Source organism: Fulmarus glacialis, unplaced genomic scaffold (assembly GCF_000690835.1).
Source record: "Fulmarus glacialis isolate BGI_N327 unplaced genomic scaffold, ASM69083v1 scaffold11555, whole genome shotgun sequence".
NCBI lineage: Eukaryota > Metazoa > Chordata > Aves > Procellariiformes > Procellariidae > Fulmarus > Fulmarus glacialis.
Window position 1 is genome coordinate 1 of NW_009211277.1, and position 15,534 is coordinate 15,534.

General features: G+C 35.2%; 1 protein-coding gene across 1 annotated transcript in view; it reads left to right on the forward strand.

Annotated features, from left to right (window-relative positions):
- Positions 1-2,347: 2,347 nt before the first annotated feature.
- Positions 2,348-15,534, forward strand: part of WDR17 (WD repeat domain 17) — a gene marked incomplete at its 5' end in the record, with an annotated part of 31,228 nt that continues 18,041 nt past the window's right edge. Inside the window, 11 exons of the mRNA XM_009577488.1 lie at positions 2,348-2,599; positions 3,335-3,457; positions 3,794-3,981; positions 5,219-5,387; positions 7,405-7,496; positions 8,649-8,731; positions 9,640-9,726; positions 10,465-10,629; positions 13,840-14,042; positions 14,182-14,331; positions 14,445-14,575. Of these exons, the coding sequence (XP_009575783.1) occupies positions 2,348-2,599; positions 3,335-3,457; positions 3,794-3,981; positions 5,219-5,387; positions 7,405-7,496; positions 8,649-8,731; positions 9,640-9,726; positions 10,465-10,629; positions 13,840-14,042; positions 14,182-14,331; positions 14,445-14,575 (1,643 nt within the window). The remainder of the gene's footprint in view (positions 2,600-3,334; positions 3,458-3,793; positions 3,982-5,218; positions 5,388-7,404; positions 7,497-8,648; positions 8,732-9,639; positions 9,727-10,464; positions 10,630-13,839; positions 14,043-14,181; positions 14,332-14,444; positions 14,576-15,534) is intronic.

The following is a 15,534-nucleotide window of genomic DNA, read 5'->3' on the forward strand; positions in this document are numbered from 1 at the left end:
AAGTGCAGGACCCGATACTTGGCCTTGTTGAATCTCAGCCCATCGATCCAGCCTGTCCAGGTCCCTCGGTAGAGCCTTCCTACCCTCGAGCAGATCAACACTGCCGCCCAACTTAGTGTCGTCTGCAAACGTACTGAGGGAGCACTCGATCCCCTCATCCAGATCGTTGATAAAGATATTGAACAAGACCGGCCCCAAAACTGAGCCCTGGGGAACACCGCTCATGACCGGCCGCCAACTGGATTTAACTCTGTTCACCACAACTCTCTGGGCTCGGCCGTCCAGCCAGTTTTTTACCCAGCAAAGAGTGTACCTGTCTAAACCGTGAGCCGCCAGCTTCTCTAGGAGAATGCTGTGGGAGACAGTGTCAAAGGCTTTACTGAAGTCCAGGTAGACCACATCCACAGCCTTTCCCGCATCCACTACTACCATTATCCATTACTACTGGGGAAAAACCTACTTGCATCAGCTTGAAATTGAGTTTAGATTATTACAGAAATTTTGCCTTTCTTTGTATTTGGGATAGTTTTCATTATTATTGTAGCATTGTACATGATACGTATACATTAAGATCATTTAAAAATTAAATTAAGTTAACCATAAAATTTGTTCTGAACATGTATAAGATTCTTGGTTTCCAACAGAGAAATAAGAGAAGTTGAAGGTTTATACACAATTGGGTGAAAATTTTTGTCAGAACTCTTTCACTGAAAATCCTAGATTTAAGTAGTGCAGTTTACTTCTCCTTAATAAATTCTTCAGAATTGGAAGGAAAATGTTTCACTTTGGCTTTTAAAAATGAACTTTTCAGGTTTTTGCTTTTAAACTGTTTAGAATTTCACTCTCTCAAAATTATTGAAGAAAAGTAGTACACTTTCTGTTGGATCATTTTAAGTGTTTTTTAAACCTGAACACACTTCTTTTAATGAGATGGATGTAAAAACTTTTTAGTCAAATAGGATTTTTATTTGATTTTATGTAACAAAAACATCACTGATCTGCAGAGGTCTACTTTAAAATAATACTTTAAATTAATTGTCAGAACTGAGTAGCAAATTTTACTATGTGGGATAAATTAGTGCAACAAATTCAGACGCATTCAGGAAGAACAACCACTAATTGAAATACCATAGAGCTGCCATTCAAAGCCCAGACTTGCATGCAATAAGAAATTTGAATATTTTAATTCAAAGGATTATATTCTTGTAATTAAGACAATTACATTGGAGCAATCATAATGACTTTGAAAGAACGGAGACCCGTATTGGTTTTCTTTTAACTTGCTTTCTTTACACTATTAGAAAAAGACAAATAATTTATTTAGATAAAAACACAGATGTGTTTAAGAATAGATCACAAAAATTTTGGTGAACAGATAAATTCATTAAAATATGTTTCAAAATTAGGTAATATTGAAAAATAGAATGTATCGTTATAACAAAATGTACGTACCATTACTGTAGTTACACTTTCATAAATTACTTTTTAAGAAGTGTCTTAACATTCAGATATAATTGAAAATGTAGGCTTATCCAAGTTATCTATTTTATCAACTGCAGGTTTCTATTTTGCAATTTATACTCAAAATTCATCTGACTTTTGTAATTGGTAGCTTTTAAAAAATAACACTACATAGAAGAAAGTGGTATCAGTAGGATGAATATAGGCCCTCTTAAAAAAAAAAGGGGGGGGGGGGAAGGGACACAAAGAATTGGTACTTTTCAATAAGGAATAGAAAGCTAATTTTTTGCTCTGAGATCAAAGTTCAGCCTTCATCTACCTCATGTCAGAATGTGTAAAATGACTGGTTATTGAACCAGAACTTAGTTTGTTACCAAGTGAAATCAATTAAAAAAAAAAAAAAAAAAATTCCTATTCCTTACTTTTAAAGGTTTCAGTCCTTTTGTAGGATATCCTACAAAACACTATCATGAGAGAACCTGAACATCCACAAGTTCCTGTTAATTGCTTGAAAGTTCAGTGTGATTGACTTATTGAAGGCTCTAGTCTTTCTATTTAAGTATGAGTCACAGGCCTTTGTGCTGCAAGCCTTTACTTATGGAAATTGTTAGGACAATGTATATGATTTAACATACTTTTCTTTAGTATAAAATTATGTTAATAAACCTGACGGCTGTTTCTATTTTCTGCTGTATTAAAAAGAAAGTTGGATCTTTAAGTCAAATATTGCAAAGCCAGCTTCATTAATTTCACTGGTGCAGAGTGAAGACAAAAATTATGTTTGCAAACATGGGAGATACAAAGATTATGTTTGCAAACCTTGTAACTATTGAAAGGATAGACTTGGTTTCATTTTGAAATAATCTGTTTTCTTGTGCTCTTAAAGGTTCTAAAAATCAGAAACATGTCTTAAGACCAGAGTCTCTTGAAGGAACAGATGAAGAGGATCCAGTTACAGCACTGGAGTGGGACCCTTTGTCAACTGACTACCTTCTTGTTGCTAATTTACATAATGGTATTCGACTAGTTGATTCTGAATCTCTGTCCTGTATCACAACTTTTAATTTTCCCAGTGCAGCAGCATCTGTTCAGTGTTTAGCCTGGGTTTCTAGTGCACCTGGAATGTTTATAACTGGAGGTAAGCCCTTTTTTTTCTGATTTATACAAAGGTAATAAATATAGGACTGAGTCTTCAAAATTGATACTTCAAGTTTGATCTTTCTGTTTCTTAACATTTCTACAAATAAAAGTATACATGCATTCTACAAAAAAAATGCATAAAACTGTAGAAAAGAGAAAACTACACTGAGCAGTTTTTACTTATTTTATATTTTCTGGGTACATAAACAAGTGACTTTAGACTTTTTTTTATACTAAATAGTGTTTTCCTCATGCACACTTTAGCAACAAATATGAGAGTTACTTTGGGAATATGAATAAAAATGCGTTGTACTAGTGGATGTCACTTCTTGCTCCCCTGCTTTTCTTTCTCTATTTTTAGAAGGATTTAAAAAAAAAAAAAATTATTTCCTGCCTCTTTTCTACACTATAGACGTTAGTGCTCAGGTTGAAGAACTAATGAATAAGGAAAGTGAGACTGTGAGAATATTTTATAACTAGAGAGGTTCCATAGGGTTTATTTACTGAAGTTTAAATAACTAATGCTAATAATTATTGTTGTTAACAGTGATATTACCATGGCAATGGCAGTGCCTGCTTATAAAATTCTTCTTTGGATTCTAAGTTTAGTTCATAGTTGTATTTTTGCTTAAATCAGTCCTTAACCTCATACCTCTGTGTACAGAAAAAGAAAATAATAAATTAAAAAAAAAAGTTTTTGTATGTTGGTTTTTTTATTTTTTTAAAACCTCAGATTCTCAAGTTGGTGTGTTACGTATTTGGAATGTTTCACGAACAACACCTATAGATAATTTTAAATTGAAGAAAACTGGTTTCCATGGTTTACATGTGCTAAGTTCTCCTCCAAAGAAAAAGTGTAAGTGTAATCCTTATTGTTATTCATTGCAATGGCTGCAAGTTAAGAAAATCTTGTTTGTGAATCTTATATCTGAGTCGATCTCTGTAAGTTCGTGTTGGCTCTGTAGTTCTTTAATTAAATAAAGTACCCTCCGGTGCCAGTGGACTAGACAAACGTGTAAAGCATCAAACACTTTATAAGTAGTGGGCCAGGCCTCATACAGGAATTCTCCATTTCTTTTTTTTTTAATCTCATTGGAATACAAAGCATTTTACTCTTTATAATTGTTGATTATTAAATGAAAAAATTAAAATTAATCTTATCTGTTTATATCTTTTGCTTTATTTTGTTAAGCATGTTCATCACAGTATCCTACTAAAAATCACCATACATCATCAACAAGTGAGGCTGTTCCTCCTCCAACTTTTACCCAAAACCAAGCATTTTCTCTTCCTCCTGGTCATGCTGTCTGTTGCTTCATGGATGGTGGAGTGGGGCTTTATGACATGGGAGCCAAAAAGTGGGATTTCCTTAGAGATTTGGTACGTTTCATCTTTGGAATGAGTGTTTATTTGGCTTATACACTTTCTTCTAACAGCAAAAAACGGAGAATGAAGTCTTTGCAGCACTGTAAAACAGTTTCTATCATTAAAAAGAGTCAAATTTCTAGGAAACAAAATTACAGTTCTCAAGTTGAAAGTAATTCTTTATTGCAAAAGGCTGAATCTCGTTGGAAGTATTCTGGCAGTTTTCATCCAGAAATAAAGATTTAAGGGCTTGAGGTTTTTTTAACTGAAATTTTAATTTGATGGCCTTCTCAGAAATATTATGTGGAGGGTTTTTTATAATCCAGAATAAAAGTTCCAGTCAAATCAGAGAGAAAATATATGCAACTCGGATGGTGAGGTCACTCAGTTTAAGATGACAAAGACCGAATTATTAAATCTTCTTTGAAGCAGAATTTCAAAACTGGGTTTATCACGTATTAGGTGAGCCTCTCCTTCACTGGGCTTTTGGTTATTCTTGAGGATTTTTCTCTTTTCCTCTTTTCCCGTTCCCCTTTCTTTGAAAAACTTGACTAATTTTCAGTTGTATTCCCACACATGTTTGAATAGAGGCTGCTGGTTGGTGTTCTCTTTCCATTTTTAATGGTTTTGGTCCTGTAAAGCAATTGAGGCTTAAAAAAGTTCTTACATATTATCTGTTTCTCATGTATGTGTCAAGTTAAATTCTACAAATGCATGTCTTAGAAAACAAGCAATTGACATGAAATTTCTAATGGATTGAAGTTTATACTGCAAGAGAACATAGACTGTATTTAGGACATAGAAAACTCAGTGGAATACTAGAAAACTTGTAGAACATGATCAACATAAAAAGCTTTATTTTTTCAGTCAGATACTTTTTACCTAAAGAGCAAAATTATTTCTGTTTTAAAAAATTAATTTTTCTTGGTTGTTTTTTTTTTTAGCTTAACTTTTTTCAATTCTGTTTTTTAGCAACTCAGTTCCAATGGAAAATGCTAACAAGTCCGTAGCATTGCATCACCCTGTTTCAGGGCAAAATTTTTCTGTCTTTAATAACGATCTATGAAAAGGAGGAATGTTATGGTCCAAGCTATTTTATGCCTTTTAATTTTGACTGATAAGCCAGTTCTTTTGGAACTCATAGTTGATCTGACAGGTTATAATATAATGTATTTTAGAGTTTGATCTAGAGTTGGACTTCTGAAAAAAATCAAATGTAATAAAAATGGATTAAATATTTGTTTCATTTAAGGGACATGTTGAGACCATCTTTGATTGCAAATTCAAACCTGATAACCCTGATCTTCTTGCTACAGCTTCATTTGATGGCACAATAAAAGTTTGGGACATAAATACTTTAACAGCGGTTTACACATCTCCTGGTAATGAGGGGGTTATTTATTCCCTTTCTTGGGCTCCAGGTAAGAATATTTTGCTTTAGGTCTAAATGTTCTTTGAATTAGCATTGACTAGCAGCAATCTGTGTTGTAAAAGTATTAGGTTTAGATAGAAGGGTATCTTATAACTGAACTATTATCTGTGAAACCTGTAGAATTCAATGCTTCAGACCTTGTTGAGGCTTACCCTTGTGAGGAATGATCTCAGTATTTCGTACTGAGTCAGAATGGAGGGAGGAAAATTTCCAGAGCCTTTCTAGCATTACATTATGCAGATGATGAAAAGGCTTTCTTTGAATGGGAAGCAGCTGATTAAAGGAATTCAGATTCTATTTTGTGCTGGAAAAGTGGAACTTAAGTGTTTAGTTCTTTCTCCTCCTTCTTTATGTAGGATTCTAATCACTGAAAAGCTCTGCTTTTACTTTATTAGAATAGGGAATATCTTTTCTGCAAAGCATCTACTTTTTCTTAGAGAAGTGACTGAAGTCAGTCGGAAATTTTCTTCTTAAAACTTTCTGCAACCCACTTAGGTGAACTTGGGAGTACTTTTCTGATACTTACTAATGTCAATAGTCGATGATAGGTAGGCCTTCTTGTTGTGTTTTAATTCTTTGGACAGCAGATGCGTTATTTAAAAAGTCTAAATAATTCAGCTCACTGCCTGCTTTTCTCTCCTATGCTTTTAAACTTTAAGAAATAATAGTTGGCAGGAAAAAATACCATGATGGGAAACTTAATATAGTTTGTATATGTGAAATGAATTTGCACTTTTTTCATTTTGGAGAGTCTCTTGCACCTTGTTCCTCTTCACAGTTTGTCTTGCTATATGGAAATTATGGCAATATGAAATATGGTGTTTTCTTTTGTGTTATTTTGTTTTGAAATTTAAATTCAGTTTGTAGTAGTATCTCACATTGAGAGAACAGTTTGTTCACTGGGGGGGTGCTTTTCAAGTCTTGTATTCGGAATTTTTTTTTTTTAAAAGTGAATTTAAGCTAATTGGAAGCTTGTAGTTCAACCTCAGTTCCTCACCATCCTGTCCAAAAGTTCCTGTCCATCCCAGACAGAACTTTTCCTGCTTCTTTCACATCCCTTACTCCTAGAGAGTTCCTCTCCACCTTGTACTATCATTTATCTTCATTCTTAATATATAATCCAATGCATGCCACCATTTGTATTTGGTCTCAAAAGACCTTTGAACATAGTGATTACTCTTTTTTTTTCCCTTTTTTTTTTTCTATCATTCTCCTACCTGAATCTCTTTCCATCTTATATACGTACCTTTCTAGACTCCTCCTGCATAGACTGCCTTTTCCGCCTCTGAAGTGTGATATAAAATAACAGTCAAAACTTATATATAAAGTGCCATATAGCTATTTGGGAAAAGTATAGCTATATTCGGGTAGAGGGTCACTGTGGTGAGGAGAATTTGGTGGCTTTTGGTTTAGGCCTGAATTCAGTTTTCAGGTTCTCACTTGGAATGAAATCATATATTCAGATTTTCCACCCTGTAGAGTTTGGTTACAGATTCAAGTACATTCTTGATGGGCTTAGGTGCTGCAGTGGCACAAGATTAAGAAAACAAAGTACTGTTACATGTTCTGTCGCATTCTTCCTGATTTGTCTTAGTATTTAGGGAACTTTAAAAGAAAATGCTTTAGTTGCTACAACTTTAAGGTTGAAACATTTAGATTGTATCTCTTTTTCAGTTTGAGTCATATGCATCACGGACATTATTTTCTTGTCACCTTAACTGCAAGACTTTCAGCAGGCATTGAGCATACTTTTTGCAACAATACAATTTTTATTTTGCCCTTTCCTCAAAATAGGAATGTAGAAAAGCAGGTCAGGCTTTTGTTGAAATTGATATTTGTGACTTAGTATCAAATGCTGGTATTAAACTATGAAAAACTCTTGTTTACGTGCCATTGATGTCTTCTGTTTATATTACATTTATTGAATTTAAAGTTGAAACATATTAGTCAAACAGTATTGTGATCTTGTATTTATTGTGAGATCTTACAAATATCTTTCTGTAAAGGAGATCTGAACTGCATAGCAGGTGCCACATCCAGAAATGGTGGCTTCATCTGGGATGTCCCAAAAGGCAAAATGATAACTAGATTCAGTGAGGTAAGATGAGATTACATCTTTTTTTCGTCTATATTAAATGTAAGTTAGTCATTCCCTCTAGCGTCAATAAATAAAGATGGGTCAAAGTTCATATGTTTTTAAAAGGTGCTATAATATAAAAATCTATAGAAAGAATTATGTGGGTGCTGGTTTATCTCTGAGGCAGAAGTATTTTTACTTCCTCAGACTAGGTTAGTGACATGAGAATGATGAAGCAGCAGATGGTCTCCATTATCTTAAGATCGGTCCTGAAATGATACACAGCAAAAGCATAGCTGATTCTTTCTTAATTATGTAAATGTATATAGACATATAGACTTCAAAATGGGTATCAAAATGTAAAATGATATTCTGTATTTTCAGACATAAGGCCCAGAAAAAAAAATTCAGTTCATAAAGTCTAGACCAGTAAACAGTATGCCTTATTTAGAATCTTGCCTTGTATTACCTGAAATCTATGCAGGCATTTGCCAGTCCTGAAACAGTAGCATAATTGTTATTGGCAGAAGGGGCTATTTAATACTGTATTGTAGTATTCTATACTATTTTGTGTATTCTTAGTGTATAGCTGTAATCTTCAGATTATACAGACGTAATAACTGTGGCATCTGAATCAGAGGACAAAGGATGCTCTTTAAGAAGACAGAGATGGGGGTGGGCAGAAAACAAGTATACATACATACATACATTCAGGAGTTCCTGAGTTCTAGCACTCAGAAGATTTGCACTTGTACTAATAAACATCTTTTCTCAAACACTTGTCTTGATGCATGTCCCACTTAAGTTTTCATGTACCACAATTATTCATGCCCACTAACTTCATTATTCCAACAAATAGCTAACCTTTATTCAAGCTTCAGGTCCATATAGTTATGGGTTGCTCATTCTTCAACTTGATCCAGTTTTGTCTCTTGGATCCTGGAGAGTATGGCAGTTTTACTGTCTCTCTCCTCAGTCCCAATTTTTTAGACTTGGATTCTCAAATATCTCAGCTATATTGGGGACTCATTATAATGTGTTTTTGTACAGTATACTTTGCTGGGAGAAAAGGGCTGAAGCCCATAGGAGAATAAAATAAAAAAGATGAGTCAATAGATGAGAGAAAAAGGGGTGAATTATTTCTTATTGATAGGTATTTTGCATTTTTTGAAGCATGGAAAGAATGGAATCTTCTGCATTGCCTGGAGTCATAAAGATTCCAAAAGAATAGCAACCTGCAGCAGTGATGGATTTTGGTGAGTGTTATTGGAAGAAAAAAAAATTGCTAAATGCACTTCTCAACAGTAAACTTTGACAGTACTACCAGTGATTAATTTTAAAACTGTTCTCACTGGCCAAAACTTGGATTATATTAATCCCCTGTACTTTTTAGGATATATTTTTCATGATTTTAAGAAAAAAATAAAGGAAATTTTGTAAAAGGAAGAGTGTCTAAGACACTCTGATAGTGAAACTCAATATTGATTTTTATTTAGCCAAGAATATTATTCTAGGTTTCTTGTCTGTGGATATTGAGGACACTTTTCAAAAGCTATCCCACTTTACTTGTCTTCATTTTTAGAACTTTGTTTGTTATTTCAAGGACTAGAAATCACTATTTTAGCACAAAGTAATTGCAGTTGTACTATTACAGGAGTATAATAGTTTATTTGTAAAAACTTGCAAATGCCCATTGAGAACAATTTTGCATGTATTGTATTTCAGTATAATTTTCAATCCTTGTTCATTCTTTTCCTTTGCTACCCATGTTATTTCAGCTCAAACATAACAAGAGCATGAATTTTAGAAAATAATCAATCAATTTTTTTTTTTTTTTAAATCCCTGAAGATCTACTTGTACCTTAAAGCCATAGCTACTACTTAGATTTTGGGCTGTTAGGATCCTTTCAGGGAGAGAGGTACCACAGTGGACATCTTTACAGCCCCTCTGAAGGAACATGGACTCTGAAGTCCAATTAAATGTTTTGTTGGGAAATATATAGTTAGCCTTATAATTGAGGGGCTGTAGGAATAAAGATTTCTCATATTCTTTGTGTATAATTTTTTTGCTATCTGGCTTATTTGCACAGAATCAAACTTGACTTTTGGATAGCCTATTCAGAATGCTTTATTTCTCATAATATTACATTGTAATTGGTTTCAGTATTATTCGAACCATCGATGGCAAGGTTCTTCACAAGTACAAACATCCAGCTGCAGTGTTTGGCTGTGATTGGAGTCAAAACAACAAGTAAGTAAAAATTAACCCAAAGAATTAATAATATTTACTATTTAAATTGATTACCAATAAAATAACACAAGGTTATTTAGAATGTGATATTTACTGTGATATTAGAGCACTGAAATTGATTCTGTTCCACAGTACAATATGTCTGTAGCAGCTCTATATTCCCAGTAGTGTATTTCATTGCCCAGCATGTTAATGTGTTGAGTAGGACAAGGACTACTTAACTTTCAAAGGAGGATCTTTTCGTATTGATAGGAGGAAAAAAAATTCTCTGGCTGAATATATAATGGGGGGGAAAAAAAAGCAGACATTCAATACCAGGAAAAGGGGGTTTAGATTGGCTTCCTTTTAATGACTGCTAAGCTGAAGATGTAGCAGGCAACTAAATAGACTGTGATATATATTAATTTTGCAGATAATTCCTAAAACAACATGAGAACTTTTTGTCAAAAAACAATTATACAGTAATTCAGTCTATTAATAGTTGTGTCTTGGGTGCTTGGTCAGACTGTATTGCAAATACCATTCCCTGTTGCAACTAATGGATCTTTATCAGTTTTTTTTCTGATTTAGTATACTTAATTAGGTTATCAATAATTACATCCTAAAGAGACAAAGGAGAAGCAAAAATAAGCTATTTTTTAAAGTAAATTGCAAAATATGCATCGTATTTATTTTTAAGTTAAAAAAGTACTTTTGATGGTCCCAGTCACTGAGGATTTTACTATTTTTATTTTGCAGAGATATGATAGCTACTGGTTGTGAGGATAAAAATGTTCGTGTTTACTACTTGGCAACCAGCTCTGATCAGCCACTGAAAGTTTTTACAGGGCATACTGCAAAGGTGTTTCATGTACGGTGGTCTCCTCTGAGAGAAGGAATCCTCTGCAGTGGCTCTGATGATGGGTGTGTATTTCTGAACTATTAGAAAACTTAAAACCTCAAGCAGGACTATTAGAGAAACTTAACATCTTTAGTTGTACTCGTGCTGGCACCTTCAAAAACTCTGTGAATAATATAATAATCTAAATCTCTGCCTTGTTCACATTCAGGCTGTAGCCTTGCTGTTAGCAAGATAATTATCTAAAATTGTCACAGCTGCTGTAGCAATGCAACTTTCCAAATACTTTCCCAAGAGTAGAGTCAGTGACTGATACCTTTTACTCCCAGGAATGATACAAGGAGGATACCACATGCTTACACTATGTCTAAAGATATGGGTGCAAGATCTGCTCTTAATTATGCTTTAGAAAGGCATCAAATAAGTAGAATCTGTGGAGACTTTTAAGTACAATCTGTGGAGAATCTGTTTTGTTGGTTTTGATGATTTTTTTTGAGGGAGAGCGCATAAGTCTATGGTAAGCAGGAGGAAAGATTTTTCTATGATTCTAAGCCACTTCCCTGTAGAGTATACAAAACATTTCTGTAAAGGATCACAGGTTTGGAGTATTGGCTTTTATTGCTTTCCCCAATATCATTCATTAGATGTCTATGCTTGCAGCAAAATCTGTTAGTTCATAGTGCAATGATTCATGAAAGAAACCAACTTGACAACAAACTTTTTAGGTGTAAATCCTCTCTATTTCACATGAGCAAGAAGTAGTGAATCCAAAATTCTGTTATAGTGTCATTATGAGATATTCTGATTTTATTACCAATCATGGCTATGTAATAAGTCTTAATTACAGAGGGATTTTCAGAATACAGTTACACTTCCACTTTGAGGGAAGGGAATCGTTGAATAACTTAGTCCAAGTAACACAGAAATTAAGCAGTCTTTTGAGTTTATTGTACTTGGTAACACTCCTGTTCATAGTTAAACTTGGAACTATTTCAGATGACCTGTTTAGCACCTAGGCTTATACAGTACATAGGAACAGTATGCAAGAGTCACACATGAGCTGAGGATAATATATATGTAAATATATAAAATGTTCTTCTAACTTGTGGATTCTACTTTGTGATGCAAGGCCCATCAAATGCCCTTGGCAGCACTGGAGAAACTGTAATAGGTGCCTTTGCTGCCATGAGTGAGCTTTGGTAACATATTTGATAATGTAATGAAATTTAGCCAGAATTACAATGATCTTTTCAAGAAACTGAACTTTTAGCTTCCTAATTCTGTAGTCTGTTCAATTAGCTGTAGCCAGCGATAGCAACTACTGAAAATAAAAGGAGATGTTGGAAACTTACTTGGTTAAAAGGGAAGAAAAAAAACAGCGAGAGACCTGGTATGAATTCTTCCTCATTACTTGTGTAATTGTGGTGTGAGTTTCACAGTTTAAGATAGTGTGGTGTCCACTTCTGCCATGTGACAAATGCCATGCTCAAAGAAGAGAAGATAATAGACTAGACTAGAATATTTCAGTTGAAGGGACCTACAATGATCATCTAGTCCAACTGCCTGACCAATTCAGGGCTGACCAAAAGTTAAAGCATGTTATTAAGGGCATTGTCCAAATGCCTCTTAAACACTGACAGGCTTGGGGCATCGATCACCTCGCAAGGAAGCCTGTTCCAGTGTTTGGCCACCCTCTTGGTAAAGAAGTGCTTCCTAATGTCCAGTCTAAACCTCCCCTTGCACAGCTTTGAACGATTCACATGCGTCCTATCACTGGATCCCAGGGAGAAGAGATCAGTACCTCCCCCTCCACTTCCCCTCCTCAGGAAGCTGTAGAGAGCAATGAGGTCGCCCCTCAGCCTCCTTTTCTCCAAACTAGACAAACCCAAAGTCCTCAGCCACTCCTCATAGGACATGCCTTCCAGCCCTTTCACCAGCTCTGTTGCCCTCCTCTGAATGCATTCAAGGACCTTCACATCCTTCTTGAATTGTGGGGCCCAGAACTGCACCCAGTACTCAAGGTGAGGCCGCACCAAGGCTGATTACAGGGGATAATCACCTCCCTTGACTGGCTGGTTATACTGTGTTTGATGCACCCCAGGATGCGTTTTGCCCCCTTGGCTGCCAGGGCACGCTGCTGACTCACACTGAGCCTGCTGTCGAGCAGCACCCCCAGATCCCTTTCTGCAGGGTCTTTCCCTCTCCCCATTTATACTTGTGCCCAGCGTTACTCTGTCCCAGGTGCAGAATCTGGCATTTGTTCTTCTCATATTTCATGCCATTGATGGTTGCCCAACGCTCCAATCTAAAGCTGTTAACTGAATGGTAACTTTAGTATCTCTCAAAATAAAATGTGAGACATTCAGTTTGGTGTCATCACCAAATTGCTAGTAACACATTCAATTCCTGCATCTAGGTCATTGATAAATATATTGAACAGAACTGACTGTAGAATTGAACATGAGAAACACCGCTGGAGACAGGTTGCCAGCCAGATGTAGCTCCATTCACTACAACCCTTTGAGCCCTGCCGTTCAGCTAGTTCTTCACCCGGCGCACAGTGAACCTGCTCATGTCACAGTTGGAGAACTTGTCCAGAAGGATGCTGTGAGAGACAGTATCAGAAGCCTTACTAAAATCCAGAAAAACTACATCTACCACCTTCCCTTCATCCACTAGGCGGGCAACTTTATCATAGAAGGGTATCAAATTAGTTAAACAGGACTTTCCCTTTGTGAACCTATGTTGACTGTGCCTGATGATTGCATTACTCTTTAAATGCCTTTCAGTAGTACCCAGTATGATCTTCTCCATAATTTTTCCAGGAACTGAGGTTAGACTAACAGATCTGTAGTTTCCTGTGTCTGTTAGAGGCCTGTTATAACCATAGGGAAGATAGATCTTACAGTTTTGCTTTGTTTTTCTTTCTCTTTTTCCCCCTTAAGAGTCCTAACAGACAAATTTGTTATACATGCAGGAATATGAGCAAACTTCTTTTCTCTCACTCGCATGTAAGATAATGGTGCATGTGAGATTTTGAAAGACTATGCAGTGGATGGAATAGTTTCTTATTCTGGTGAATTGTCTTTGATGTATTTTGTACCCCATCCTAAACATGAAGGGCATTGGCTCCAACCCCTCCTAATACAACTTCTATAAATATATTTAAAATAAATATTCTGATAAATTTGAAGCTTAGAATATTGCTGAATTAGAGAGATAATCATATTTCAGTAGGTGATTTGATGCCCTAGGTCTTTTTTATCCTGTTTCAGTACTGTTCGAATATGGGACTATACACAGGATGCTTGTATAAATGTTCTTAGTGGACATACAGCTCCAGTACGGGGACTGATGTGGAATCCTGAAATTCCTTACCTTCTAATATCTGGCAGTTGGGACTATACAATTCGAGTCTGGGACACAAGAGATGGAGTATGTTTGGACACAGTTTATGATCATGGTGCAGATGTATATGGTAATATTTTAAAATTTTGTTTTATTTATGTATTGAAATGCATTATAAAATATTTTAAAATTTATAAAATAACTTAATCAAACTGATTATTAGATAAAATTAATTATTTGACTACGTTTTTAAATGTCCTCTCTTCTAGGATTAACATGTCATCCTAGTCGTCCATTTACAATGGCATCTTGCTCTCGTGACTCCACTGTGAGACTCTGGTCATTGACACCTCTTATAAACCCTCTACAAATAAATATCTTAGCAGATAGATGTTGGGATGAGATTATCGGTAATACAGGTAAGTAAATTGTATATACCGTTGTTTTAATTTTCTGTATGTTACTATACTTTTTTTTTTCTTTTTTCTTGTTTTTTTTAATTTTCACGTATAAATCTTTGTGTGTGTGTTAGATCGTGCTGTGGAATCTGGTGCTCCTCCTTTGCTGTGTGGTAAAGTTTCCAGGGATATTAAACAAGAAGTGGAAAAATTGACAGGAAATCCTCGAGGAAAAAAACTAAGATGGTTTTCAGAATGTTTTTCAGTAAGTATTCTGCAAACTTAAGGATGTTGTCAATGTGCATGACTTTCGCTTCTGAAGTCAATCTCCAAAACTAAAATTTCTTTCTTCTCTACCATTTTTTTCTCTCTTTCTTAAAGAGAGCTCAGAAAATACTCAGAAATAATTCTGTCTCTTACAGTTCTGCATGTAAAAATGTCCATGACTAAATTGTTTCAGTTGTGAACACCAATTTTACACAAAGTGAAATAGGTGGGATAATTTAATTTTCCATAGGAAAAGTTAGATTTGACAAGAATTTTCTATTGAAGAAAATGAAAATATGTGTTTTATCAAACTACACTGGAGTTTTTAATTTTAATCCATCAAAGGGACACCCTTATTACAGATAAGGTTTGAACTGCCGAAGTGTCTGTGCCAAAACTGCTGTATTACCTTGTAGGAGCTGTAGATCTGGATGACCCATGCCCCAGTATCCATCTCTTGCGTTTGCTCCATTGCACAGTAATATTTCCTATAAATTACTGCAGCCTCTCTGTGCAGTTGAGTGCTTACCTGCATAGGAGCTGAACTTGAGGTGAAAGAAGGGCAAAAATGACCTGGAACTACAGCTTGTGTCAAGCACTGTTAATTTAAGTCAATACACTGATCTACAAAGACCTAGTTCATCCAAAATATTTGTTTTGATTTCTAGCTAAATTGAAGTGTATGATTTAGAAATGCTGAAACAATCTTCCTCAATTACAAATCTTGAAATTTCCTGTTTTATTAAAAATATATTTTTATGGAATTCCTTGTTTTGCAGAAGTAATACATTTTGATGTCCCATGTTGATTCGAAAGTAAAACTGTTATAAGACTATTAGAATTTTCCAAGAACAAAAACTTTTTTTGATCAGCTGTGTTCAGCGCTTTTTTGAGTATGGGGAGTCAAGAGCTTTAAGGGACTGAAAAAAGAGAAATAGTCTCTTCCCCGCACCCCCC